At 41.6% G+C, this 27,669-nt stretch overlaps 1 protein-coding gene across 1 annotated transcript in view; it reads right to left on the bottom strand.

Moving 5' to 3' along the window:
• The window catches only part of LOC113416226 (amine oxidase [flavin-containing] B-like), a 96,824-nt gene extending 71,339 nt beyond the window's left edge, over positions 1–25,485 (bottom strand). Inside the window, exon 1 of the mRNA XM_087967571.1 lies at positions 25,198–25,485. Coding sequence (XP_087823697.1) covers positions 25,198–25,252 — 55 coding nt within the window. The 5' untranslated portion in view covers positions 25,253–25,485. The remainder of the gene's footprint in view (positions 1–25,197) is intronic.
• Positions 25,486–27,669: the final 2,184 nt, after the last annotated feature.

Raw genomic sequence — 27,669 nt, 5'->3', positions numbered from 1 at the left:
TGTCATCCAAGCAGATGCTAGTGATGTTGCAGTTGGAGCAGTCCTCCTCCAAAAGAATGGAAATGGACAATTACAACCATGCGCTTATACATCCAAGAAACTGACAGAACCCGAGCAAAAATGGGCCATATTCCCATATATGCTGTGCGGTGGGCAATGCTTATCTATCTCTGTATTCCTGAGAAACCTTAGACACTGCTTTAAATCCCTACATGAATTGTGTCATCTCAATAAAGGAGTCCTTTTGATACCTTTGGTTTTCAGAAGTTCATTCCTGTTAATTGAATGGGAAAAGTTCTGTAGCCTGACAAATGGATCTGTTGCGGCAGGTGGTAGCATCTTGTCTAAGTATGCATGTTTAGTACTTGGACACATGCAGAGAATACCAGCACTTGTAGGCTAGACTAATATTTTCCAAAGTTAACAACTTGAAGATATGTGGACTTCAATTCCCAGAATTCCTGGGAAAGCATGAGCATGCTGGGAATTGAAGTCCAATATTAAATTGCCACAGTTGAGAACTACTGGTCTTCAATTAGAGTCATCAAATTTTTCAGGCCACAGAAAACATTAGCTTTATAAATGTTTATAAGAGATTTCTGGAAGCCCTGATCAAGAGAAAAAACTTACAAAATAATGTAAATACTTTGCTGCATTCAAGTAGACTCCCTTTTTTTGGCCCCTAGTTTTTCAGTGAACCCCATTCAAAATGGAATAGCCAACACTCCAGAAGATAGGCTTAAGATACAGAAGGATCTTGAGAGACTTGAACATTGGGCCCTATATAACAAAATGAAATTCAATGGTGAAAAAAGTAAGGTTCTACATTTAGGCAAGAAAACCAAATGCACAGGTATAGTATAGGTCAGTGGTCACCAACCGGTGGGCCACAGAACACTGGTGGTATACAAGAAAATTTTGGCAGAGAAATGTCACCCCCAAAGCAATTAATCCAGGCTGCGCAGGAACACAAGGCTGCACCGCCCACATGGCCTACGGGAACACAAGGGTTATGTCGCTTGCATTGCAAACAACACAAGGTAGTGAGGGGATGGGGGAAAGGGCAGCGGGGAGACTTTCCCCACTCACCCCGCGTCTCACCTGGCCACCAGGCTGCTTCTTCCAGCTTCTCACTTCTTCTGTTTTTGGCTGCATGCAAGGAAAGCAGCAGAAGTCTTTCTTTCTCTCCCCCAAACTCCACCAGAAATGAGTCTTTCTTAGACTTGTCGCACTGATGCAGCCTCTTGGAGCAGGATGCCTTGCAGGGTCCCAAAGACTCATTTCTGGTGGAGTTTGGGGGAGAGAGAAAAAAGACTTCTGCTGCTTTCCTTGCATGCAGCCAAAAGCAGAAGCAGCAGAGACCCTGGGAAAATCCCCCCAAAAGTCTGCAGGAAAGTCCCCTACCCTGTTTTCCTACTGATCGATTGTTCTTTATTTGGGACTGTAGGATACCGTCTCTCTCTTTCTCTCTCTCTCTCTGTCTCCCCCTGAGAACAGGGCTGAAAAGCAGGTTAGAGAAGGAATGTGGCTGCCATGGATGGTGTGTGTGTGTGTGTGTGTGTGTGTGTGTGTGTGTGTGTGTGTGTGTGAGAGAGAGAGAGAGAGAGAGAGAGAGAGAGAGAGAGAGAGAACATCACCGTCAGCCCTCCAAGGTTAGATCGGATTGGATCTCTCTCTCTCTCTTTCCCTCCCTCCCTCCCTCCCTCCCTCCCTCCCTCTCTCTCTCTCCCCCAGTGGTAGAGGTGAAGCTTCAGTGCTTGGCTGGTGGGGAGCCAGACGAGCCATGTCACTTGCTCTTTCTGGCCGCGAAAGAAGTGGTCCAGGAGTCAGGTGAGGTGTGTGGGGAAAAAAGTAGTACACCCCTCAAAAAGACATCCTAGCCATTTTTTCGGGGGTCAAAAGAGGCCCTGCCTTATTTTCTAAGAAACACAATAGAAGGTAAGACCAACGGTGGGGAAGGGAAATCCACCCCGGGGTGGCTTACTGATGATGGTGGAAAAGTTGGTCCCATATTCCAGAGCTGCAGTAGTCACAGGACTGGCCCTTTGGTCATCCCGGAGCAGCTCCAGGATGACCAAAGGGCCAGTCTTGTGACTACTGCAGCTCTGGAATATGGGACCAACTTTCCCACCAACGTCACCAAACCACCATCAGTCAAAATTCATATTAGGGGTCTGCAGGATTTAAAATTATGAGTTTGATGGTCCCTGAGGTCCAAAAGGTTGGTGACCCATTTTAAAGTATATATTACTACATAAAAATGATTATACTTCTTAAATACCAGGTGTATATTCAGTTAATAAAAAGATTTGAGTGTAGGGAATTACTTCCTCAGGTTTTTCTCTGAAGAGTTCATGGTAATCTACGTCAGGGATCACTAACCTTTTCGACCTCAGGGACCACCAAACTCATAATTTTAAATCCTGGGGACCACTAATATGAATTTTTATTGATGGTGGCTTGCTGACATTGGTAGGAGAGAGAGAGAGAGATCTGATCTAACCTCTCTCTCTCTCTCTCTCTCTCTCTCTGATACACACACACACACACACACAAACACACAGAGGCAGGGGTGGGAATTCAAATTTCTTAACAACTGGTTCTGCGGGTGTGGCCTAAATTGTGAGTGTGGCTTGGTGGTCATGTGACTGGCTGGGCATGACTTGTACATAAATATTATAAATATTTATGTAAATATTGAATTTTTTATAAAAAAGAGCAACTTTTACCCAAAATCAGGCAAAGCAGGCAGGCAGATTGAGTTGCTCACAAAATTACAGATTCAGAGATCTATCTTTCTTCTATTGGCTACCTGAGTCTGTCACGTAAAATTTGCTTGCAAGCAAACTCACAAAATTAACTCATAACACACCATGTATGTAAATACTGATTTTTTTATTTAAAAAAGAGTAATTTTTACCCAAAATCAGGCAAAGCAGGCAGGCAGATTGAGTTGCTCACAGAATTACAGATTCAGTTAGAGATCTGTGTTTCTGTCATTGGCTACCTGAGTCTGCACTGAATAATAAAATCTTCAGTCCTAAGAAAGGTTTGGCTCTGCTTAAAAGCAGAGCTGAGGATCTAAAGATTAGCTAGAAAGCAAGAAATCCAACGATTTCCTGCTTTCTAGCTAATCTAAATCTCCTGGCACAGCAGAACAGCTGAATGGTCGGGGGGGGGGGGGGGAAGGAAAAATAGCAACTTAGCAGGCAAGTTTGCCAGGTAAGGAGTGAGTGGGTGGGAAGGATTCCCATAGGCCATGTGGGCGGTGCAGCCTTGTGTTCCTGCACAGCCTGGATTAATTACTTTCGGGGGTGCTCTGGGGGTGACATTTCTCTGCGGACCACCGAAAATTTCTCATGGACCACCAGTGGGCCGCAGCCTACAAGTTGGCAACCACTGCTCAAGATGACTTCTCATCAGGAGATGACAGGAGAGCAGTTTTCCATAGGAGCACCGGGAGGTGAAGAGATCAACCATCTTGCTCACAATTCTAGCAAAGCCTTTTAAATGATGCTACGTTCATAGCCTCTCTTTATAATTGCTTTCAGAAATTGCCTGATAACCATCTATGGCATTAGTGACTCAATTGCTTCTAGCTACTGTATTGTAGTAGGTCTCAAGAATTACAGCATTACCTCTAAGGTTACAATTCATTCATTGTGTTTTAACTATGATCTATAATCTAAGAATGAGTGGGTTTAAACAATAACAAGACCAAATTCACTAATCAGAATGAATCAAAACCAAACCAAACCTATGATAGCTTATTGTTTGAATCCAGCTTAAATAGACATTTCTATGACAAATACTAGTTTGTATCATTATTCCCACTGATCCCATTATCCTCAGAAAAGGATGTGATATTGCTAGACAATACTTCATTTTCATTCAATCATTCCTAGGCAAATCAGTCATATAGAGGCAACTTCATTCATCTTTAGTACTGCAATGTTGTTGTCAAGTAGAGAATATGACAATTTGACATTGTGATACAAATAAAATGATATTTCATGATTCTCCATGAAATGAAGTGGCATGATTTTCCTTGATGTAGTGCTTCTCAACCCTTGCCCAACTGTTTATAGCAAACATATACACAATGTGCTATTGCTATTATTCACTCTCATTTATCTTCAATATATGTGCTTGTCTAACATATGTAAATATGGATCAGTATGTGTATGTATATATATGTTCATCCACACTCATCTCAAACAGCCTTCTGTCCTGCAAAAGTGCTAGTTGGCAACCCAGAATTCCCAACCAGCTAGCTCACTAGCCTTATGACTAGAAATTCTGAGAATTACTATTCATTACTGAAAGTCGTAGAACATTGGCCTAGACTTAAACCAAAGCATAATATGGAGTTAATGTTCTGTCCTCACTACACATTAGTCTGTGTGCAGTTCAACATGCAGCTAAACCCACCTATCCTCCAATAAAATAGACATGTGCATAGATCTGAATGCTTTATTGAAAGAACCAGATATGGTGAAACTGGGGAAAATAGGGTTACATACAGTGAGAACCAAATACAAGATAGACAGTATTGAGTTACTGTTGAACATAACAATTAATAAATTAATACATTATTTTTAATAAATTAATAAATACAAGCAATTTAAAATATCACCAGCGATGTTCTGTGTGTGGAATGGGTTTGCCCTTGGATGACCACGATTAAGATTAAGATATTCTTCTTTATGCTTCTGCCTTCTCCAAATGCTAAAGGAAAATGGAGTCTGGCTTCCCAGCATGCACTTGGTTTGAGAGTGCAGGCTGATGGGTAAGTAGGTTGGGCCAGCTTCAGACAATATACTTGGTATTTTGTCTCTCCAGCCACTAGATGGGGTAGAGAGCAACAATAGTATATAAAGGTTATATGCTAGGGCATATGGACAGTTAAAAATCAGCAAAACAGAACTTATGAGTAAGCAATCCAGCTCTGCCATGCAAGTCAATAAGTTGAATTAGTTTCACAATAGCTTCAACAGTTTTTCAAAAAGTTAATGCTGTGCAAACTAATAAATATACCAGTTCTCATATAATTCAATGAAATAAAATTTGTTTTTGAAATGTCTTGTTGGAAGAAAGAATGCCAACCAGCTTTTCCTAGGAGAGTGAGATTTTTGCATTCATTTAGTTTCACAGTGGCCATGGAAAGCGTATTACTGTTCTGTGTGTCATTGTATAGGTAGTTCCCAACTTATGAATGCATTTTGAACAAAATTTTGACCAAAATTTCAGTTGCTAAATAAGGCAGTTGTTAATTGAGTCATGTCCAATTTTATGATCATTTTGCCATAATTGTTAAGCAAATCATGTGGTTGACCTGGGTATGCTACAATTGTCATGAATACATGCCGTTTGCCAAGCGTCCAAATTATGATCATGTGACTTTGGGAATGTTATGACAGTTGTAAGTATGAGGATCCAATATAAGTAACTTTTTTTCAGTACTATTGTAACTTTGATCAGTCACTTAATGAATGGTTTTAAGCAGGGGTGGGATCCGACAGGGTTAACTACCGGTTTGGTGATTTACGAGGTTCAGTGATTTATTATGTGCTTCCCTGCATGCTGTGCGCGCGCCTGTAAATCATCATCAGCTTGCTGCCTGGACAGCTGAGCAGCGCTGCGTGCAGAGAAGCAGCATTTGAAAAAGCACTTTTCTCCTGATTTTTCAACTGCTGCTGTGCCTCGCACGGTAGCTGAGATTGAAAAATCAGGAAATAAAGGTCAGGTAAGAGTCCGGGTGGGTGGGCAGACCAAAACATCAGCAGACATAGAACCGGTTCTATGTCTGCTGCTCTTCAGAGCTACCGGTTCTACAGAGGTGGACAGAACCAGTAGAAACCCACCCCTGGTTTTAAGCAGGGGTGGAATTCAACCGATTCAGGCCGGTTCACGTGAACTGGATGTTAATTGTACATCCAGTTTGGTGAACTGCTAGTTCTGAAGACCAGCTGGCCCTGCCCCGCCCCTCCAAGGAGTCCCCATGTGCCTGTTTCTGGCTCCCAGGTAGGTGCAGGGAGGCTTGCAAGGCCCAAAATGGGGCATGGGGGGTGCGGTGCCCCCCACACCCTGTTTGGCTTCCAGGGCCCAAAATCAGGCATGGGGGTGTGGTGATTTCTCCCCCATGCCCCATTTTGGCTCTCCTGAAACTCCAGGGAGGCTTGCTAGGCCAAAAACAGGGCATGGGGGGAGCCACCACCCCGCTCTGTTTTCCCTCCCAGGAGACTCCAGGGAAGCTTGCTAGGCTAAAAACGGCCCATTTTTGCTTTCAGGGGGTTGCAGGTGGCTGAGTGCTGCCTGTCACACACCCCTGGCCACGCCCACCCAGCTGGTAATTAGGGCAGAGAACCGGTTGCTAAATTAGTTAATTAGTTTGCCTCTCTTGCCCGAGGGCTGCCTGCTCTCCCTCCCACTGGCCAGAGCTTCATTCAGTTGAAGGTTTGTTCCTGCCCTCAAACAGTAAGGTCGGCACTTGCAAAGTGCAAAAGGTACTCTGGCAACTGTGTTGCAATTGGCTTGCAACACCTGAATTGCACATCTCTCCTCCTCCTGCTCCTTCTGCTATGCCTGCTTCTGCCTCCTTCTCCTCTTCCTGGTCCTGCTTCCTGTTCCTCCTGCTACCTCTTCTTCATTTCTCTGCTTCTTCCCCACTTTCCTCCTCTCCCTCTCCCAGCACCACAACCGGGCTCGCATTCCCTTCAAGCACCTGTCCAAGTTTGTAAGACAAACACACAACAGCCCAACTTGCAACCAGGTACTTCCCCAAAGCCTTGTTGATGGGGTATATGTGTGTGTGGGACTGTCACCTTAAGCACTGGGTCTCCAAGGGAATCCCTCTCTTTTTTTGCACCTTTTCCAAGACTGCTCGGCTCACTTCAGTTGGAGTTTTTTGCTTTTGTTTTGATGCTTGAGGATGCCTCATGTGTTTTGGCATCCTGTTTGCTTTTCATTGTTTGGTTTGGTGTGTGTGTATGTGTGTATGCTTTAAGGCAGTGATCCCCAACCTTTTTTATGGCGCAGCCCGGTACCGACATCAGCTGGGCGCCGCCATCTTGTTTTGATGAAAAAGTGCTTCCGGTGAGCTTTCTCCGGAAAAGCTCACCGGAAGCACTTTTTCATCAAAACAAGATGGCGGCGCCCAGCAAGCCAGCAGCCCGGTAGGACTTGTTCCACGGACCGGTACTGGTCCGCGGACCGGTGGTTGGGGACCCCTGCTTTAAGGGCTTTCACTGCTTGGAGCTTTGCAAGCTGAGTGACTGCATGCTTTGGGTTTCTTTGCAAAGAAGCATTGTGCTATGCCAAGTTGGTTTGATCTCTTGGCTTTTTTTATGGTTTTCTCAGCACTTTCCCTGCTATTTCTTCTTCCTCCTTCCATTTGTAGGAAGCAGTTTCCTCTGAGTCCTTGACAGATTTCTGGAGAGGAGGAGAGTATGGTGGGGCAGTTGCATGAGGTGCAGCTGCCCCCAACAAGGCAGCATCTCTACATGATTGGAAGTGGGGATTCCCTTTCAAGAAGGGGCAGCCTTCCTTGTGCAGGACCAGGAAGCACTGCTCCCCTGCATCCTCCTCTTGCTCTCCACAGATTCATTAAGGCAGAAGTTGGACTCAGAGGAAACTACTTCCTGCAAATTTTCTCCTCCGCACTTCCACGCACAGCAGTGGAAACCTCTGCTTCCTGCTTTGCTGGGAGGAGGGCACAAGACAGGGAAATGCCAAGGATGTCTGGGTTTTGGAGGAGAATGTCTCCTTTGTCATGCTGTACACATGCGCACACCAGTGGTGGGATTCAAAAAAATTACTACCGGTTCTGTGGGTGTGGCTTGGTGGGCATGGCAGGGGAAGGATACTATAAAATCTCCATTCCCACTCCATTTCAGAGGAAGGATACTGCAAAATCTCCATTCCCTCCCCACTCGTGGGGGAAGGTTACTGCAAAATCCCATTCCCTCCCCACCCCACTAACCTGCTTTCCAGCTCCGTTCTCTTGTGCAGGGCAACAAAAGAAGACCCAGCCAATCAGCTGGGACTTGGGAGGCAGAGAATAGATGGGGGGCGGAGCCAGTCAGAGGTGGTATTTGCCATTCTCCGAACTACTCGAAATTTCCTCTACCGGTTCACCAGAACTGGTCAGAACCTGCTGAATACACCTCTGGCACACACACGTACACAGTCACCATTTCAAGCTTTTTATCCACATCTAACCTTACAAACTGCCTGGGCTTGGGGAGAAGACCCTCTCCTTCCTCTGTGGATATATGTCCCCAAACTTGGCTGCCAGCAGTTGGGCAGGCAAGGAGCTTGTGGGGCACCAAATTGTGACTTGTTACGGCCTGTCTCAGCCGCATCCAGTGAGTGGCGGCAAGCCAGCCATGCCCACCGGCATGCCCACCTAGTCATGGCAACCCAGCTCCTGGCCCTTTGAGGACAACCATAATGCTGGTATGGCCCTCAATGAAATTGAATTTGATACCCCTGCTGTAACCATACCAGACAATCAAGTCTTGTTTATTTTAATTCCTATCTTTCATTTTAATATTATTAAGGATAGTGGGCAATTATTAATCTAAAAATTTTTTCTAAATATGTTTTATCAAGGTTAGTTAGCACTTTGATTATTGTCTTTTGCCCCCTTTCCCTTCAATCTCATCCAATTCTTGGATACTGCTTTGACAAATCCCTGCATTTTCTTGGCAAGATTTCAAAAACCTTGTCTCCTTCCTAGGACTGAGAGACAGTGACTGGTCCAAGGTTACCCAGCTGGCTTGTGCCTAAAACAGGACTAGGACTCATGATCTCCTGGTTTCTAGCTTGATGTCTAACTTCTATGTTAAACTGTTATGTGTGTATAAAGGCAGACCAGCAGTATATTAGCTTACACAAGAAATGTATATACTGTATATACAATGAATTGCTGAAAGTGCCAAACCTCAATATGAATAGCAGGAAGGGGGTCTCTGAGATTCCAAAGGTCGTTCCCAAATGTCTTATCTTTTGTACTTTCTCATTATTCTTTTTTGTCATTTTGGACTAGAAGTACCATAGCTGTTGGGTTTTTTAAAAAGCCAGAATGCTGTAATGAATGGACTTGGACAATTTCCCCACTGATATTTTGAGTAGATATCACAAAGGAGTCCCCCCCCGAGATTGTGATGCTGATACCAGCTCATGATTTCTGTAAAATAAAGGACCATTTTGTGTACTGGAATAAAACTAGTTTTCCTCTTAATCTGTCATGGCATAGTTTTAAAGTATATAATAAACACTTTATTATTTATTTGTACTTTCAGAAAGAGGAGGAGGAGGAAAAGGAGAAGGAGGAAGGAGAAGGAGAATGTATTTGTGTAACTTCTTATTTGGGAAGTTCTAAATGGCATCATTGAAAATTCTGTTGACTATTTGCCAGTATAGGTAGTCCATGACTTACAACCATTCATTTTGTCACCATTTGAAGTTACAACAGCATTGAAAATGTGACTTATGACCATTTTGACATTTATGATCGTTGCAGCATCCCCATGGTCACATAATCAAAATTTGGGCCCTTGGCAACTGGCATGTATTTATGACAGTTGCAGTGTCTTGGGGTCATGTGATCACCATTTGTAACCTTCCCAGCCAACTTCCGACACGCAGTCAATAGAGGAAGCCAGAATTGTTTAACAACCACATGATTCAATTAACAGTTGAAATAATTTGCTTAACAACCATGGCAAAACAGTGTAAAACAAGGCACAATTCACTTAACAGTTGCCTTGTTTAACAACAGAAATTTGGGGCTCAGTTGTGGTTGAGGACTATCAGTATTTCCGGATCTATGACTTCCCATTATTTTCTCCAATGAAGCAGGTTATTAATTCTAACAAACTATCTCTAGCAAGCTATACAACCATGGCAAAGTCTGCCTCCCCACTCTTTGCAGCTATTTCTGACCTGGTTTCTTTGTTTCTAATTCCCTCTGTTTGACATTGCTCAGTAAGTTGAACAAGTGTCAAACACATGTTTCTTCTCAGGAATTCCCATCGTAAATTTCTTTGTTTCACTTTATTTTAATGAGATGTAGTAAAAACCTGAAATTGCAGAATTGTGCAATAACATCACACTATCCGATTCATTCTTCAATACTGATTTGCAAAGCAAGACAGCAGCAAAGCCAGATGAGAAAAACAGTCGGCATTTCTGTAAGGACTGACACACTCAAATCAATACATTATAGTTTGGCAGAGAGTCACAACAGAGGCAGAATATAAATTCATGGATAATCAATACTATGAAGGCATTTATGATGGAGAGATGAGTTGTGTTTTAAATCAACACATTGGGAATGGGCTTAGAATAGGACTTAAATGTTCATAATTATGAACATGACTTCTTAACTAAATCAGAGATGAAACTGATGCTATAATGTCAGACACTTCAAACTTTATATATTGATATGTTTTGAATGAAAGAACAGACTAGGATAAAAGAAAGCAGCTTCAAATTCTCTCTTAAATAAACTTAACTCACTGTGTCATTGTGAAAATTAAATGAAAAAGTCTGCTACCCTGATCTCCATGGAAGAAAAATCGGATAAAAGGCTTGTTTGACTTCCATCTGCTACTTAATAATCTTAGATCGTTCCGTTGCTAGCCAACGAAAACATCTTTTTTTTATTTTAACTCTTGAATTAGCATAGTCATTGTTGTTACAGGTTTCAAATCTAATCTAAATCTTTACTGTTGGTTGATCATTTATTTTCTAGTTGCTCATTATGAAAGAAGGTCATATTAATGTCCTATTAATCTTCTTTAATAAATACTAGGAATGCTTACCTAATGCTTTCCCAAAAGTATAATATCTAATACATATTACAACACTTGAGAAGTATGCCAACATGAACAATCAATGATACAATTTTTTGCAGCATTTTTTCATAGAAGCATCAATATTTTATTGAATTAACTAGCTAACTTGTAACAACTAATGCCAGAATAGCACATCCTCCACTTTTGCAATATATTGTAGTTGTTCAGCATAAACTTCTCAACCATTAAATGAGCAAAATACAAGGTTAGCAATAATTTAACTTGCAAGCCTACTTATAGGTTAATATTTTTCCAAAGTGGCGCCCTCCAAAAGTGGTGCCCTCCAAATGTTGACTGGGAATGTTGGGAATTCCCAGAGTGCCCTAGGATTGTGGATGTCAGCATATGTGGTAGCCATTTGTAAGACAAATATGCTGGACATTTGCCAATTGCATAGCAGAAATACACCCAATATAGCTTCTTTATTACTGTATAGCCATGGAGGAGAAAATGAATTTCTACCTGTTATAGGTTTAAGATATAGAAACCCAAGTCAACAAAGCACTCGCCTCATTTACCTGATCAGCAGGTCTGTGGTGGCCCTGGTCTTAGGCTGCTGCTTTTAAATGTCAGATCAGCCTGCAATAAGGCTAGCCTTATTGCCAATTTGATCCTCAAAGAGAAGGCTGATCTGGCTTGTATAACCAAGACCTGGCTGGGACCAGAGGGAGATGTTCCCCTCATAAAAATGTGCCCAGTTGAGCATGGCACCAATCTAGACCTCAGGATCGGGGAGGGGTGTGGCTGTTGTTATCAGAGAATTTCCAGTAGCCTCCAGGGGCACTGCTCCACAAGTGCCTGGCTGTGAGACCCTTTTTCTTAGGTTGGGCTCAAGGCATCAGGTGGGATTGCTGCTGCTGTAACAGCCTCCCTGCTGTGTGACAACTTCACTACCCAGGCTCCTGGACCACACCGCGGGGCTGCTGGTGGAATTCCCCAGGCTTATTGTTCTGAGGGATTTCAACCTGCAATCCCTGGGGGTGGGGGTGGAGGTAGTCTGAGATTTCATCGAAACCATGACTTCCATGGGACTCTCCCTGGTCATCCAGCGTTTGACTAGGAATAGTGGTCACACACATAATATGCTGTTCTTGTCGGAGCAGTGCCTATTTGACCTAGAATTGGTGGACCTGTGTGTGTCAGCCAGGAATAAGACAGCTGCTGGAAGAGACCTGCCATCCAGCCAGGACCCCTGACCACTCTTGGTTTGGACCCTCAGGTCTCCAGCCTGCTCTTATTTCAGATGCCAGCGGTCTGCTTTGGATCAGAGGTAAGCCATTTGGTCCTTTTGAGACCAAAGTTAGTTAGATAATGTGTGCTTTTTTAGACAGAGAGGGTGGGACTTGTCCAAAATTTGGCTGCAAGGGAAGGGTCACAACTAGACTTGCACAGGGGACAGGCCTTTGTCTTTCCCAGCCTATTTCATTGGCAAAACAGTCCAGGGGTGTCCTGTGGCTGGGACCTGGTGGAATATTGTCTCCCCTGAGAGTTGATCACTCTCTTGTATTGTATTGAAGGAGGATCGCACCCTCAGTCTGGGTCAAGCCCAAGAAAGTGTGATTCTTAAAGTAAGATTTATTTTACTGTATTATGTGGTCTCAGTTTGGCAGTAGTACTTGCTTCCACCATTGACACCCTACAGGAAAAGAAGTTTTGTTAAAAAAAAAAAAAAAAGGAAAAAAAAAGGGAATTTTCAAGCAACTGGTTAGGCTGGTGTTTCATAAAGATGTTGTTTTTATGCAGTTATTTTTGTGATTGCAGTTGTATTGTTGATTATTGTTGTTGATCTCATTGTTGTATTTGTCATCCTGTGATGAGATTTTTGAACATATGCCTCTTGATTATTTTGCTTCTGTTTCAACTTTTCTCCCGATGAACGTTATGCCTCAATTTCACTGGAGCATGCCTCTGTCAGAGTCCTTTTTGCCTTCTTCTATTGTGTCTCTATTGACTCATTTATTTCAAATTGTTTATGCTCAATTTGTTATATTGGTTTATTTTTCTCTTCCTTGTTGTCATTTCATATTCTTCATGATACTGCCTAAGTTAATTGGAGGAAGTTTAACCTCGCTGCTAGGATTGAGTTTTCCATTCCTTCTTTTGTCTGAATTGCTATTTTTCATCCTGGGTGCTTCTTCTTTCACCATTATGATTTTTTCTTTACCTGATCCTGTTTTTTTCCTTTCTGTCCTTATTTGCTCTCAACTCATTATTAGTGTCTTTTAGCTTGCTTTTCTAAGTGTCTATATCCCAACTTAATTACTTCCTGCCATGTCACCCCTTTTTCCTGTAGATAAGGGTCAGCTTGTTTGCTGGAAGGGTGTGTTGTTTTACTTCCTGTGCCTGCTACCTTTCCCGTAGATAAGGGTTGGCTCTCTTGCCAAGGTTGATCATTTATTTTTCTTTCTCCTTAATTTTTCTTTGGGGAGGAATTGATCTTTTCCATACGTAAGGACTGTCTGTGTTGGCAGGGTTCCATTCCCTTCCATTTCCCTAGCCAGCTGGGTTTCTGGGCTGGCTCAGTGGATGAAACAAACAGAGATTGCAAAAACAAAAAAAGAAGAGAAGAGAAAGTCAAATGGAGACCTAAGCGTCAAGCACCTATCCTAGACATAGAAAATAACCAGGTATGACCAATCACTTAAATAAGTATGAGATCCAGTTTGAATAAATGAGACAAGCCATAGGCTTGAGGCGAGTGGGAGTTCGGCCCTGTGTTTCTGTTTTTCCCCATGAGGGAAACAGCCAGGAATGAGCAAAGCCATTGGCAGCGCAATGTATAAAAGTGGTGCGCATGAGACGAGGAGCTGTAGGCTCGAAGTGATTAGATTAGTGCTCAGCCTTCCCATTTTTTTCCCAGTGAGGGGAGCAGCCAGAAATGAACAAAGTGCCTGAAGGTACTCAATGTATAATTGCCAAATGCACAGAACTGGATACAGGGCTACATAATAGCTACACCGAATCTTGCTTGCAAACAAGTTTATTACAGACCTATTGTTTATTGCTTTGTATAGATACTGAGCATCAATGTAACCACAAGCGTCTGAGCCAGACCACTTTTCCATTGATAAGGAAGGCCTCTTTCCATTGGCCTGTGGACTAGAATTACATTCATATTCATATAGCTAATGTGTGTTGCCTTTTTCTCATCTCCCCTCCCCTGCTCATTTTCTGTTGGATGTTCTTGCTTTGTGATGGGGGGGGCTCTCTGTCGAGGATGGTTATATCTATAATTTGGTAAAGACATCCTAGGCGCCACCATGCAAACTTTTGCCAAATTTTTGGAACTTTCAGCATATAAATTTTTTTTAGAGATGGAAGATTTAATTGCTTTCTAATTTATTTGCAAGCTGTGATTCCACAATCTTTGTCAGGAAACATTGCGGACAGCACGAACAGACTTTGCTGTGAATGTGACTCAAAGAAGAGAAAGTCTTGTCTGCGTGTGTGCCGGGGTATTTGAATAAAGTTTTAAATGGAAAAAAAGAGGGAAAAAACAGCAGCTGCAAATTCAACTTGTGTAAAATACGACTGAAGGAATCTGGGCTTTACAAAAAAAAAAGAGGAAGAAAACCTTACCTTGTCTTTTCACTTCACAACAACAAAAATAGTTGTCTCTATTTCTCTCTTGTTAGTAAAACACTACATTTTACCATAAAGTTCTCTCACACATCTTCCATAGAACCTTTCTCATTTCTTTTCCTTGCAAAAAAACCTTGCTATTGCCTTTCCTCTACGTGTATTAAACATATTATATCTTGTTTGGGGATTTGGGCAGAAATGATTAACACCATTATAAGTAATGTTAAGGAGTACCCAACTCAAATAATATCAGTGTCCTCTGTTGCAGATATTGTTATGCTTCTGCTACATGAGAAAGTTGTACATTTTAATCAGAGGATAATGGCATGTGGTATGCATATGATGCAGTTGATAAGGAAAATGTAGGGCACATGTTTAAAAATAAAATCAAGGATCTCCTATCATGAATGCTGAATGTGTCAGAGACCTTTTACATGTGCTACAGCTGCCCTCCCAAGTTGCTGTCATTAAGTGCCTCTGCTCCTGTCTCTGAACACCAAATATGTTGCAACTCTGACTGTACAGTACTGTTGATTCCACAGGGATGTGGTGTCACCTGGATGGCCGCCCTGTTTGCCCATGCTCTCTTTTGCCCTATCTTGTTCATCTCCAACATGGGCCTGCCCATGTTGGCCAGGAGGGAGCATTGTCTGCTATCAACAACAACAACAACAACAACAACAATGGTTTGCTCATGGAGTTTATGTCCTGGCTAAACATTTCTCCTCTACCTGTATTGTCTGCCAGCTACATAATATTGGCCTTCTTAAGGACATTTTTGCCCCAATTTGGTATCCCTATCTATTTAGGAAGTGATAGGTGTACTCACTTTGCAAACCAGATAATTAAAGAAATATGTGAGGAAACTAATCTGAAATGGCAAGATTGTCTTCCACGAGCCTTGATGTCTATGAGAATGACATCCTCAAAAAAACTACAGGACTCTCCCCTCATGAAATAATAATGGGACACCCCATGTAGATACCTGCCTCTCCTCCATCCATGGACCAGTTGGCTGATATCCATGTTTTGGACTGTATCATACTAAACTATTGTTGTGCTCTCATTGTCACCATTAAGTCCTGTCATTCATAGGTTGTGGCTGTTCTTCACAAACAGACTCTCCCTTGTCATTCCTTAGTGCCTGGCGACTGGGTGCTGGTCAAAGGATTTCAATGGAAACACTATTTGACTCCTCGTTGGAAGGGCCTGTTCCAGATCCTACTGACCACCAAGGCTGTAAAGTGTCAATGCCTGCCTTCCTGGGTGCACACATCGCATTGTAAGAAGGTACCCGCCCCAGACAAAGAAGCTCGATCAACTTTAGAAAGCCACAGCAAGGCAAAGATTGAAGCTTTGCCCAACAGGGAGGCAAGTGCTAGTAACCTCTGCCCCTGATCACTCTACAACCTTCGCTTGAGACCACAACAGAGCAGCTCAACATCATTTCTATCCACCATCATTGAATAACCTATGCCAGAGCTATGGAAGACCAGTGCCACCTGCAAGCAACTACCTGCATAACAAGAGGTTTGATGCCTGCTGTGCGGATAATAATGGTGTTACTTTTGCTTAGTAGCTCACTGCATCTTTTTAGGGTGCTGCAGTCCATAAAATGAGAGACTATCAACAATGAGATATCTGCCATACCTGAGCCTCACCCAAGCTCTAACCAGGCCCTGCACGAGTCTACTGCAGCCCCTGATTGCTCTTACCGAGTGCCCTCAGATACTCCCCCAGTGCCAAGGAGAAGGGCAGTTGATAAAAAGCCCCCAACTGATGATATCACCAAAAAAATACTTATTTGAACCTGGTTGAATCCTATCGAGCTGCACATGCCACACATAAATTAACTGAATGTTAGGTTTGCAATTATGCTGGGGGAGTGATAACATGGTATCTATGTTTGCAACATCAATGGCAAAAGCATGGTACATCCAGAAAGCAGCTAGTAGCCTTCTCCAATTTATACCAGAAAAGTTTATCACCCCTGCAATCCATGACAATCACAACTCATGCCACTATGGGAGAATCTAGTAGGTCTTCCCTACCAGAGGTCAGTAGAGTGCCCTCTGCACAGTCCATTGCATCCCAGCTCTCTGGATTGTCCTCCCATTCTGCTTGAGGGTACAGGACCTCATCCATTACATCTATGACCCCTGTGACTAGGGCTATACAACTATGAGAAAGGGCAACAGTTTCCAGCCAAATTAAATGCAAACACTCTTATAAGGACCTGCTGCTGTAACGCTGCGAATTAAAGTAGATTTCTCCTTCATCTTACATAAATGTCAGAGTATATTCATGAACTGGAATAGAGCTTAGTAACAAGGTCAGCCAATGAGAGCTGAGTTGAGGGCTGAAACTTAAAGAGAGAATCTGGGTGTGGTTTATCTCTGTTCTGTGCTCAGCTCTAAAGTGAAAGAGAAACTAACTTGCTTGCTTGTCTTCTGAACTAAAATGAAACTGATGTCTGTTTCTGAGCTCCCAAGTTGCTGCTCTGCTCTGAACCTGTAATATGTCTGCTTCTGTTTGAGTTTGCTCCATGTTGGAGAAATCTACAACTGGTATTGTAAAATTTACTTAATATGTTTATAAAGATGTTAAATGAAGCATCAGCCATCTGTGTTTACTTTTCTGGCACTGAATTTACTCTGCAAAACTCTGACGTGGTGGCTCCCTCTCTCTGGAACATCCTTCCCCCAAAGATTACAATGGCCCCCACTCTAAGGATGCACATTTAGCACACATAGTGATTTTAAGCTTCAGCATATGTATTAGTTTGTTGACCTGGTGTTGTCCTATGAGGACAAAGAGGTGCGACAGTGAGAAAAGGACAATTGGGCCCTAAAGTTGGTGTAGGCCTCTGCCTAATTGAAGGCCTCAAATTAACAATATATAATAATGCTGGCTGAGCTGATTTTGCAAGCATGGCAAAATACTTGCAATCTGCTGAACTGATTTTGCAGGCACAGCAATACATTTGCTATCTGCTACTTCCACAAAAAGTATATATTTGCTGGACAATCATGAATGTCTGGGACATTGAGAAAAAGGGGAACTGAAAGTAGTAGATGGTAAATAAGTTGGCATATACCTACAAGTGGGTTTTAATTGATGGACCGTATGAGGGAATAGGGAAGTACATCCAGTAAGATTACATACCACTGGGTGGGCTTCAGAAGAAGAAGGGTATAAAAGAAGGGGGTAAATCTCAATTCAGGGCCACTGATAATAGCTATCCTTTCTGAGTTAGCTACTATCTCTGGTCCTCATTGCAATGGCAAGGCAGGAATGCTATGGGCCCCATCCCCGAGGGATCCAGAAGAAGGCCCTTCTGCGTGGCGGCTCCCTCTCTCTGAAGCATCCTTCCCTCAAAGATTAGAATGGCCCCCAGTCTAATACTCTTCTGGAAGATGCTGAAGACCTATCTCAGCTGCCTCTGAACCCCTGATTAATTGCTCATACAAAGCAGACGGTACTCAGTTTCTGATGCAGCCACATCACAGCTTTACTTTGAGAAATCAGGATTAACAGCAGCAAGAATGGGAAACTCATGAAACGCCAGTGCTGAGAGCTAACACCTCTCAGCGCTTTAAATATCCTCTTCCATAATCCAGCCTCGGTTATCCAACATCCGCCTGGAGTAGTGAAATACCGCACCCTTCTAACATCTGCCCACCATCCCGCCTCTACTCCAAGTGCACCCAGTATGTCTCCCTTACCCCTCAATCCTACACCTCTGTGCTCCCCTATGACATCCATGCGCAACCCCACAGCCATTCACAGCCCCCATTCAGTCCGTTTGGGTTGTGTGCACATCGCCATCTCCACTCAGGGGCTCTGCAGCAGCCCACCATTTTGCAGCAGCCCCGTCATTTGGTCTCCACATTGAGTGGACAAATGCCAGAGTGCCAGGTACTTTAGTCTCTAGCCCCGAGCTCCTGGGTGGCTGCAATGTCCTGTCAGCACTATCCCCCTCATAATGTGCCAATGTGTCAGGCTCTGGAACAGGTCAAAAAGCACCCAAAGCTCAATATGCAGCCCCCTCTACCATGGATCCATCTGGAAGACAAAAGGGAACAGAATGAGACACATATCTATGACCTTCCTCACTCCCCCCCCCCCGCCTTGGTGGGATACATTTTATGGAATCATTGTTGTAACCATGGAGCTGCCATATGGTCTTGATCCACCCAGGATGCCTCATCAACGGGATACCCTTTCCACTTAACCAGATATTTAAGCCTGCCTCTACTTTGGCAGGTATCAAAGATATTTTCCATCTCATAATGGTCATCCTGTACAGGCCCCGGGGTGTCTGATTCTGGGTCCATCCCCATAGTGGGTTTTAGCAGGCTACTATGGAATACCAGGTGTACATGTTTAAACCATGAGAGTAATCTTAACTGAACGGTTACCAGATTAATTACTCGTACTACAGGGAAAGGTCCAATGTATTTAGGGCCCAGTTTTTTACATGGCAACCCCAAATTCAAATACTTAGTGGATAGATATACACAATCCCCTATGTTGAATGGTCTATGTTGCTCGCTTTTGATCGGCATGTTTTTTGTATGCTTTGACAGCTTTGTTTAACGCTTCTTGTATGCCTTTCCATGTGCTTTGTATGCTCGTAGCCCAGATTGAGGCCATGGTGGGATTCTGGGGTGTTGGTGACCATTCTGGGATGGGCACAAAGTCTAGTTCATGTACCACTTGGAAGGGGGAATTTCCCATGCTATTATGCACTGTATTATTGTAAGCCACTTCAGCGAATGGTAGAAGTTCAGCCCAATCTGTTTGCTGATAGATTATGTAATAACATAAATACCACTTGATGGCTGCATTTGCTTGTTCTGCTGCACTGTTTGTACTGGGGTGGTACGCTCTACTCAATCCTTGTACAGACCCAATCGATTGTAGGAATTCACACCCAAACTGAGCAGTAAACTGGACCTCTCTGTCCGAAATAATATGGCGCGCGACTCCATGTAGTCTGTACATATGTTTGGTAAATATATTTGATAATTCCAGGCTGACAATAACCCATTACAAGGAATGAAGTGTGCCTGTTTTGAAAATAAATCTATCACTGTCCAAATAACAGCATACCCATGGCTAAGTGGTAAAGCTACTATGAAGTCCATGGCAATATCCTGCCATGGTTGATTGGGGTCAACAACAGATTGTAGTAATCCTAATGGTTTTCTGGGACATATCTTGGTAACAGCACAATTGGACATTGTTTTACATGGGTTTCTACATCATGTCTCATAGATGCTACCAGAACTGCCATTTTGCTAAATGCAATGTTTTTAGAAATCCATAATGTTCGGCTTGTTTGGCCTTATGACACCATTTTAGTACTAGGTGTCTGGCTGATGCTGGTACATACATTTTAGCCCCTCTCCAGGCTATTCCATTTCAAATGTCACTATGTGTTTTATGTTCTAGCAACCACTGGTCTTGAGCTACTGCTACTGGTAAATCTGCTGTCATAATATCGGTTCTTAGGGACTGTGCAACTTCTGGTTGTGGTATTATCGGCTGCACTATGTCTACTTGTTGATTGCTATATTAAGGCAGGCATGACAATGCATCTGCTAAAAAGTTCCTGCCTGTCAGAACATACTTAATTTGAAGTTAAATCACCAAAAATATAATGCCCACCGAACTTGCTTGGGCGACAGTCTCCTGGGTGATTGTAATGCTTCCAAGTTCTTATGGTCCATCCATATTTCAAATGGAAATTGCGCACCCTCTAATAGGTGCTGCCAGGTTACTAATGCCCAGTGTACCACAAAGGCATCTTTCTCCCAAATCACCTAATCTCGCTCTGTCAAGTTTAACTTCCCAGATGTGTAGGCACAAGGCTGTAATATCCCTTGAACTTTCTGTTGCAATAACACCGTGCCCACAGCAACATCACTTGCATCTGCCTGGATTACAAAAGGATGCCCAGGGTCAGGATGTTTCAATACAGGTTCATTAGCGAACAATTGCCTTAGACTATCAAATGCTTTCTGACATGATCCTGTCCATTCCAGGTTTTGGTTTGGTTTTGGTTTGATTATTCCAAGATCCGCAGCAAATTGGTCAAAGGAAACGCAATGGAGGCAAATGTGAGAATGAATTGCCGATATAAATTGGCAAAGCCTAGGAAACTATAACCTGCACCTTGTGTGGGTCCATATCAACACCATCGCCTGAAATTCTGTAACCCAAATAGTCCAGTTTGATGCGATGAAATTTGCACTTTGACAATTTTCCATATAATTTAGCATCCAGCAATTTTCAAAGTACCATTTTCACTAATTCCACATGTTCTTCCATGGTATTAGAATATATTAATATGTCATTCAGATAGATTAAAATGCCTCAATACAAATGTTCATGCAACATAGCTCTGGAACAGGTCAAAAACAACCAAAGCCCAACAACCTGGTTCTATCAGCAGGCCTGGGGAACCCATAGCGGGATGAAGCCCATTAAATGGCTTGTGTGATCTGCTGTCACCAGGGCGGGGGGTGGTTTTATTATATTATACTATATTAATTTATTTGCTTCTTTTTATTAGTTTTATTGTTTTAAATGTGGTTTTATTTTCTGTAAGCCACCTTGAGTCGCCATGGGCGAATAGGCAGCAATATAAATTCAATAAATAAATAAATATTGCAGAATACTACTTAGTTAAATAAATAACAATCAAGAATTTATAGATCATCTTAGGAGAGACTTCCGGTTTGAGCTTCTTCGGCGGCAGACTGAAACCTCGTCTCTGCAAGGTTTCGATCCGTGCTCGCCGCTGGAGTGTCCCGAGCCGGCTGGTTTTGGGGCTAAGCCACCCCGTAGAAATGGTGAAGAAGGGAGAGACTGCCTGCAGGGTTGAGGAGAGCCACATCTCTCCTCCCCAGCTGGCCATTACTCCCTTTCCCGAAGGCGGTTGTACCGGTGGTCAGAAATGGCCACCACAAAGAAGAACTCGACTGGAAAAGAATGTGCAGGAGAACGATTAGAAGAGAAAGTTTTGGTTGACCGGGTCAAACAGCAAAAGCAACAAATAAGGTACCCTGGAATTGAAACTATTAAAAAAAAACAATAACATTGTTCCCTAAGAAGATTTTTAAGCTGCGAAGGAGAGAGAAAAGGGAAAAGATTTGGGTTGGTTTTTTTTCTCCTTTTCCTATACTGACAGCTAAGAGACTTAAGCAAGAAATTGGAAAAAAAATCCACTTTGACATTAATAGGCATTTAATGCTGAAAATAAAAAGTCAAAGGGATAATAAAGATTTCTGGATAATCAAAAGCTTTTGAAAACAGGAAAGGAGAGAAAAAGAATAAAAGGGCAGGATCTGGAAGGGAGGAGACTGCCTGGAATTAAAAAAAAACTTACAGCAAAATCTCAACAAGACTTCCAAAAGACACAGTTTAACTGAAACATCGCAACAAAATAGTAAAACCCCAGGAAGAGAAAGTGGAAAAAGAAATAAGAAGAAACAGCTTGGGACTATTTGGATTACTTGATGATCTCTGGATTTTTGGTTATTGTATTTGAATGACTAAAATCAATCAGGTGGTTGTTTAAAACTGTTTAAAATGGCTCCACTTTTAGAAGAACTGAAAATGGAACTTAAAAAGTACAAAGAAGATGCACAAGAAGGGAGAGGTTCTTTTGGCTTCGTATTTCAGTTCTTAGAAATGGAGATTTGGAACTATGAGAAACAACAAGAAATGCCTGCAGAACAAGAAGATTGTGACAAAGAAGAAGCCATCTTTAATGAACAAGTAATCTTAGGTGGGGGGAAAGGAAAGGGGGAAAGAGAATGGAAAGTTTAAGATTGGGAAAAACACCCCCCAAAAAAAATAGAGTGAAAAATAAGTATAAAATCAGAAAGCAACAGAAGAGGGAAATGCAGAAGAGAGCATTAGAAGTAGAGAGACAAGGGGGTAAAAGGGGGAGGGAGAAGATGAGAGGGAAGAAAGAAAGGAAAAGAAGTTATAAAGGACAGAAACAAAATATAGAGAAACAGGGCCTATTTAGAGATAATGGGTGAAAATTTAATGGAAAAAGGGATTCTGCAAAGGTATATAAGATAGTATTGTTATATTAGAAATAGAAATAATTTTAGAAAATTTAAAACAGTGTATGATTGAAATGTTTGATAAAATAGCTATCGTAATTCAGTGGAATGCTTGTCAATAAATAAATGTAACAAAATGAATATTTAATGATTTACAAAACATATGTGAAGAGAAATAAGGGAAAAATTAATTAAGAAGATTATATGTGTCTTTAAGGAAGTATGATATTTAATTGAAAAGAAATGTTAAAGATGTTAAGATTTTAATGATTATTAATGATAGAACTGAATTGGAATGGAATGAGGGTTTATAATTTCATATATTTATAATCCTTTTTTAAAAAGAATATAGTGTGTATTAATAAGAATGTATCAAGCAAAATTCGATTGGAAGTTATGTATTATGTATTATATTGAAGGTCATAACCTTAAGGTATATATTTAAGGTATAAGTTTAAATAAGAGTTGAATGGATGTAATTAAAAGATATAAAGGTGTCATACTCCAATTAGTAACTACAGGAGAAAATTTGTTTAATGAGAAAAGATAATATGAAATCGAAACAGAACAGACAAAAGTATAAATATAATGATTTGAATTGAGATGAGATAATCAAAAAAAAAATTGAGAAAATTAAAAGAGGGGAAAAACTATATAGAAAATGTAGAAAAGTATAAGATATGGAATAGAACACAAAAAGGAGCATGAAATTGAGTTTTGTGTCTGTATAAAGAAGTTCAACCCGGGACCATGCTATTTTAAAAAAAGATGTTTTACTTGTATTTTGTATGTGTGAAAACCCAAATAAAACTTTATTTAAAAAAAAAAAGAATGTATAGATCATCTTTATAAGCTAGACAGATCTGAATAAATAATCAAACAATAAACTTGCTAGCAAATTATTACAATTCAAAAGAAAGGAACAATAACAGTGAATACAGAATTGATAGAAATCAATTAGATTGCATCATTAAATCAGTTTGGAAATTGACAGTGCCGTCATAAGTGTATCCACCTCAGAAGTCATTCTTACTGAATTAATTTATGCAAGTCAGTGTGGGGTGGGGGATAAGTATGTATGCTTATCATTTATTTTAGAGTATTTTAATGCTAATCACACCTTAGCTCTATGCACTCTTCAGATGCACATTTGTTCTATTCACTCTTAAAATGACAATTAAAGCAGATGATAAGGCAAGATGAAATGTTTAAAACAAACAAGCATAGTTTGAGTCCTCTCCTAATGTGTAATGATGCTTCACTTCCAGGTTTATAACATTGTTCTACAATCTGGATCCACCAAGAAAAAACACACGATTAACCAGAATCTCAAATAAATCCAGGGAAGGAGTTGCAAAAGATGCCCTGATAGCTGAACAATATACAGGACTGAAAGAGTTACAGGCTGACTTTCTGTTTTTGTTTTTTATTTGGGATTTGGGATTGCAGCCTCACAATTCTTTCACAGTAATCAGGATTCAGGACCAGTCATTGCTTTTTTATTAGAGATAGGAGGTGACCCATTCAGCTGCTTTTTGGGCTGAGCAGAATGAAAGAATGGAGTCACTTCCCATATGTTAATTTAAAAAAAGATTTGTCTATGATATTCCTGAATCCTGATTATTACAAAGGAAAGCAAAGGAAAGCAAACCAAAAACTGAATCAGCATGTGTGCTTGTAACTCTTTCAACCAGAGGCCTGTGTATTGTTCAGCCACTGGGACATTTTATGCAAATTACTTTTTTCACCAAATGATAAGTAAAGATTTAGAAGCATTTTGTCACCTTCCATTGACCCTTCTGCTATATTTATCCATTGTCATCACTGAATAATGATGCCACTCGCTGAAACAACACGAAACTGAAGGAACCTAGTGTCTATGATCCAGCTTTGCTGGTGAAGAAAATGATGGCTTGCACTCTCAACAAACTCAAAAGGCTTCTGAAGTACTGGTTCCACTAACTTCACTAGATCAAATGAAGACATGGAGCCCAAGAGTCTGGAACAAAGTGTAGTCCTACCAGCCTAGATGTTCGCGGTTTATCTAGAGATCAGATGAATAGCATTTTATAGAAAAGGATTTAGGGGTGGGGATGGGGGTGAGATGTACAGTACATGCAAATATACTCCGGACTTTGGCCTTAGTTGTGTCAGCACATAGTTTATAGATGTTAGGAATGTTGAGATGTTAAAACTAAACTGCCTGGGGGATTAGGGGCACCGAATTTACCAATGACTCAAGTGCACCAACTTGAAACAAACCACCCCCGTTTTAATCTTTCGTACTGTGCGGCGATTCAATCCCGGGTTCGTTGCCTGCGGACAAAGGAGTTCTTGGTGAGAAGGTGAAGAAAAGAAGCATGACCAAGAACAGCCTCCGCCTGCCACTCCAGAAGAGAATGGCGTTCAACTGTGCGCCGGGAGAAAGAGGAGGGCACGGCGCTCACAGCTGGTCTCTCATGCTAGCGGGACTTCATTTCCACCCCCACTTCCACTAGGAAATCTAAGAAAAATCTCTTCAGCCCTCCGCCGAAAAGAACCACAAGCCAATTCTGCCAACATTGCGCCCGATTCCCCTAGAATAGTCCGACGCGCTGCCTTCTGTCTGCCAGGGCCTGTCTCTGGAGTATCTGCAGCCCGCTCTTTCGCTGACCTCTCAGCTGACTTACCTGAGATGCCTCCTCCGATCACGATCACGTCGCACTTGTTGTGGTCGCTGCTCATGGTCGCTGGTCACCGACTCCAACTGTAGCGGCTGTTCCTGCAACCGCAGAGGTTCCTTGTCAACTGCCACTCAGACACAGGGACAGGGACAGCCGTCGTGATAAGCAACACACCCCTTTCGATAGCTCAGCGGGAGACTCCGCCCGCTGCTGGCAAAGGGCGGCCGAGTCTGCAGCTCAGGCAGTGAGCCTCACCTGAGCGGACGCAGTGCTCAAGAGTTCCCCGAGTCGCCCCCGTTGTTCCCCGGCGGCAGGGATATAGCTGCTGCCTTCCTTAAGGCAGGAAATCAATAAATGAGGTCGACTGGAGCAGCGGACAACATGAAGGCTTCACCTGTTGAATGCGTGCACGCCCTGGTGCTGTTCAAGGTGGAAATAAGTTCTTAAAATATTCCCTAAAGAATAATGGGTCTGATACCACTGAGTTTTGCCGAAAGAGTCTTGCCAGTCTTTTACATGCTTCTGTTATACTCATAGATACACACACACACACACACACACACACACACACACACACACACACCAGTGATCCATGCAAAACTTCTCTGCATAGCTTTCCTTCACAATAAGCCTGTCAGTCCAATTTCTATCCAGTTATTTTTTGCTGTCATTCTATTTTACCCCACTGACCATTGTACACGTGTGCTTCTATTGAAATCCAATGGGCATTCAGCTTCATTTCAGTGCGTTCATACTGAACATAAGCATTCTTTACAATACAATGAGTACTTCGCTTGACTTGACTCTCTTGAAAGCAGTGGGTTGATATATGGGATGTTAATTTAATATTTAAAAATGGCTTTTCCAATATATAGCTTGGAATATATATTTTTCAGTGTTTTAATGGAGTAAGCATTAATTTTAAATCCTAATATATAATTGCAAAATAATAATGGAAGCAGTCATTTAATTTCCAAAACAAATTTAAATTGGAATAACCACTATAAATATCACCTATTGAACCATCAAAAATTTACTCTTTGATTTTCTGATTTACACTTGTTTTTGTTGTTATTTAGTTATTGGTTCTTTGCCTAGGCAGCCAGCTATTTGAACTGGATTTGGCATTTTTATCCACCTATCAAATCCTTAGAAGGGTCTGGAATAGGCAGATATTGATGTTTAATGGTATTACAGATATCATCAGAGGATGTAAGCTATTCAAAGTTAAACAGCCTTTTGCAATTGACTGATGGTGAATCTGTCAATGCCGATGGTATTGGTACTCCAGTTATTTTGGAACTGTACCCAAGGTACTTATTACTATTAATACTACCTTTGCTTTCTTTTGCCATAGTCATTCTATTTCTAGTTGCAGGTCTTCTGCTCCTTATCCATGGAATGTGTCAGGAGACCATTTTCAAAGCTAAGGAGCTGGAAACAACCAATTTTTTCCCCTAAAGGCAGGATATAATTGATACTGAAAATACCACCACTGACAATTGCATTGTTGAGGCTGATTTTCATCTGCAGAACTTAGACTAAAGCATCTGGGCTAATATCTTGTTTCTTTTCCATTTCTGGATTTTTGCATTTTGCTCGATTAATTATTCTGATGAACTTTCATACTCATTTGTAACAATTTGGATAGCCCCCATCCTCATTTTGGATTTGAGAAGATGCAATGCCTTGTGCATATTTACTTCTAGGTTAAAAAAAAAAAAAACAGAAACAAAGCATAGGACTAGATAGTTATCCACCAGCTGCAACATTCAAATTGAAAGACTTCTGGAAAAATTGGTGGGGAGAGCAGTGTGATGATAATAAACAGATTACTAGAGTTACCTAACTCAAGTATAATTTTAATTTTGCAAAATTATGATATTTGATATTTGTTTGGAGGCAGCTGGATAATTCTGGATTGTATATAATTAAAGGAAAGAAAGATTAATTACCAACAGGAAGAATATACCCCAAAATCCTTATAACAGGATCTTCATCATCATTGGACCCCAAAGCCTGGTAAAATACTCACTCAGGTCTTCAACAATTTCCTGAACATTATTAGAGTGGGAACTGTCAAAGTCTCTGAAAGGATATGTTCCATAAGGCAGATGCCAGAAAAGGGAAGGTATTTATCCTCAATCCTACCAGTTTAATTGATTAATTGATTTAATTGAAACTCAAAGCATGCTTACTCTGCCCAATCTTATCAGTTTGACAGAAACAGCTAGAGATAGATGCTCCTCAATAACCTGGTTCTATGGCATGATGGGCTTTATAGGTGATCTTGAATTGCTTTCAGAAGCCTGTGGTAACTAATGCAGCTTGCAGATTGTTGATATGGTTATAATGAGGCATGTTTATCACTGTCCATAGTGCCGCATTCTAGCATACCTGTAGTTTCTTAGTGACCTTCAAGGGCAGCTCTGTGATAAATTAAATGTTGTTTTCCCAAGAGCTTGTTCTTGAGATTTT

The sequence above is a fragment of the Notechis scutatus genome, chromosome 5 (genome assembly GCF_049901735.1).
Source record: "Notechis scutatus isolate UNSWTSFEM ecotype Mainland chromosome 5, rNotScu1.2, whole genome shotgun sequence".
NCBI classification, from domain to species: domain Eukaryota; kingdom Metazoa; phylum Chordata; class Lepidosauria; order Squamata; family Elapidae; genus Notechis; species Notechis scutatus.
The sequence above is the reverse complement of the archived record's forward strand: the minus strand, read 5'-3'. Positions and strand labels throughout refer to the sequence as shown.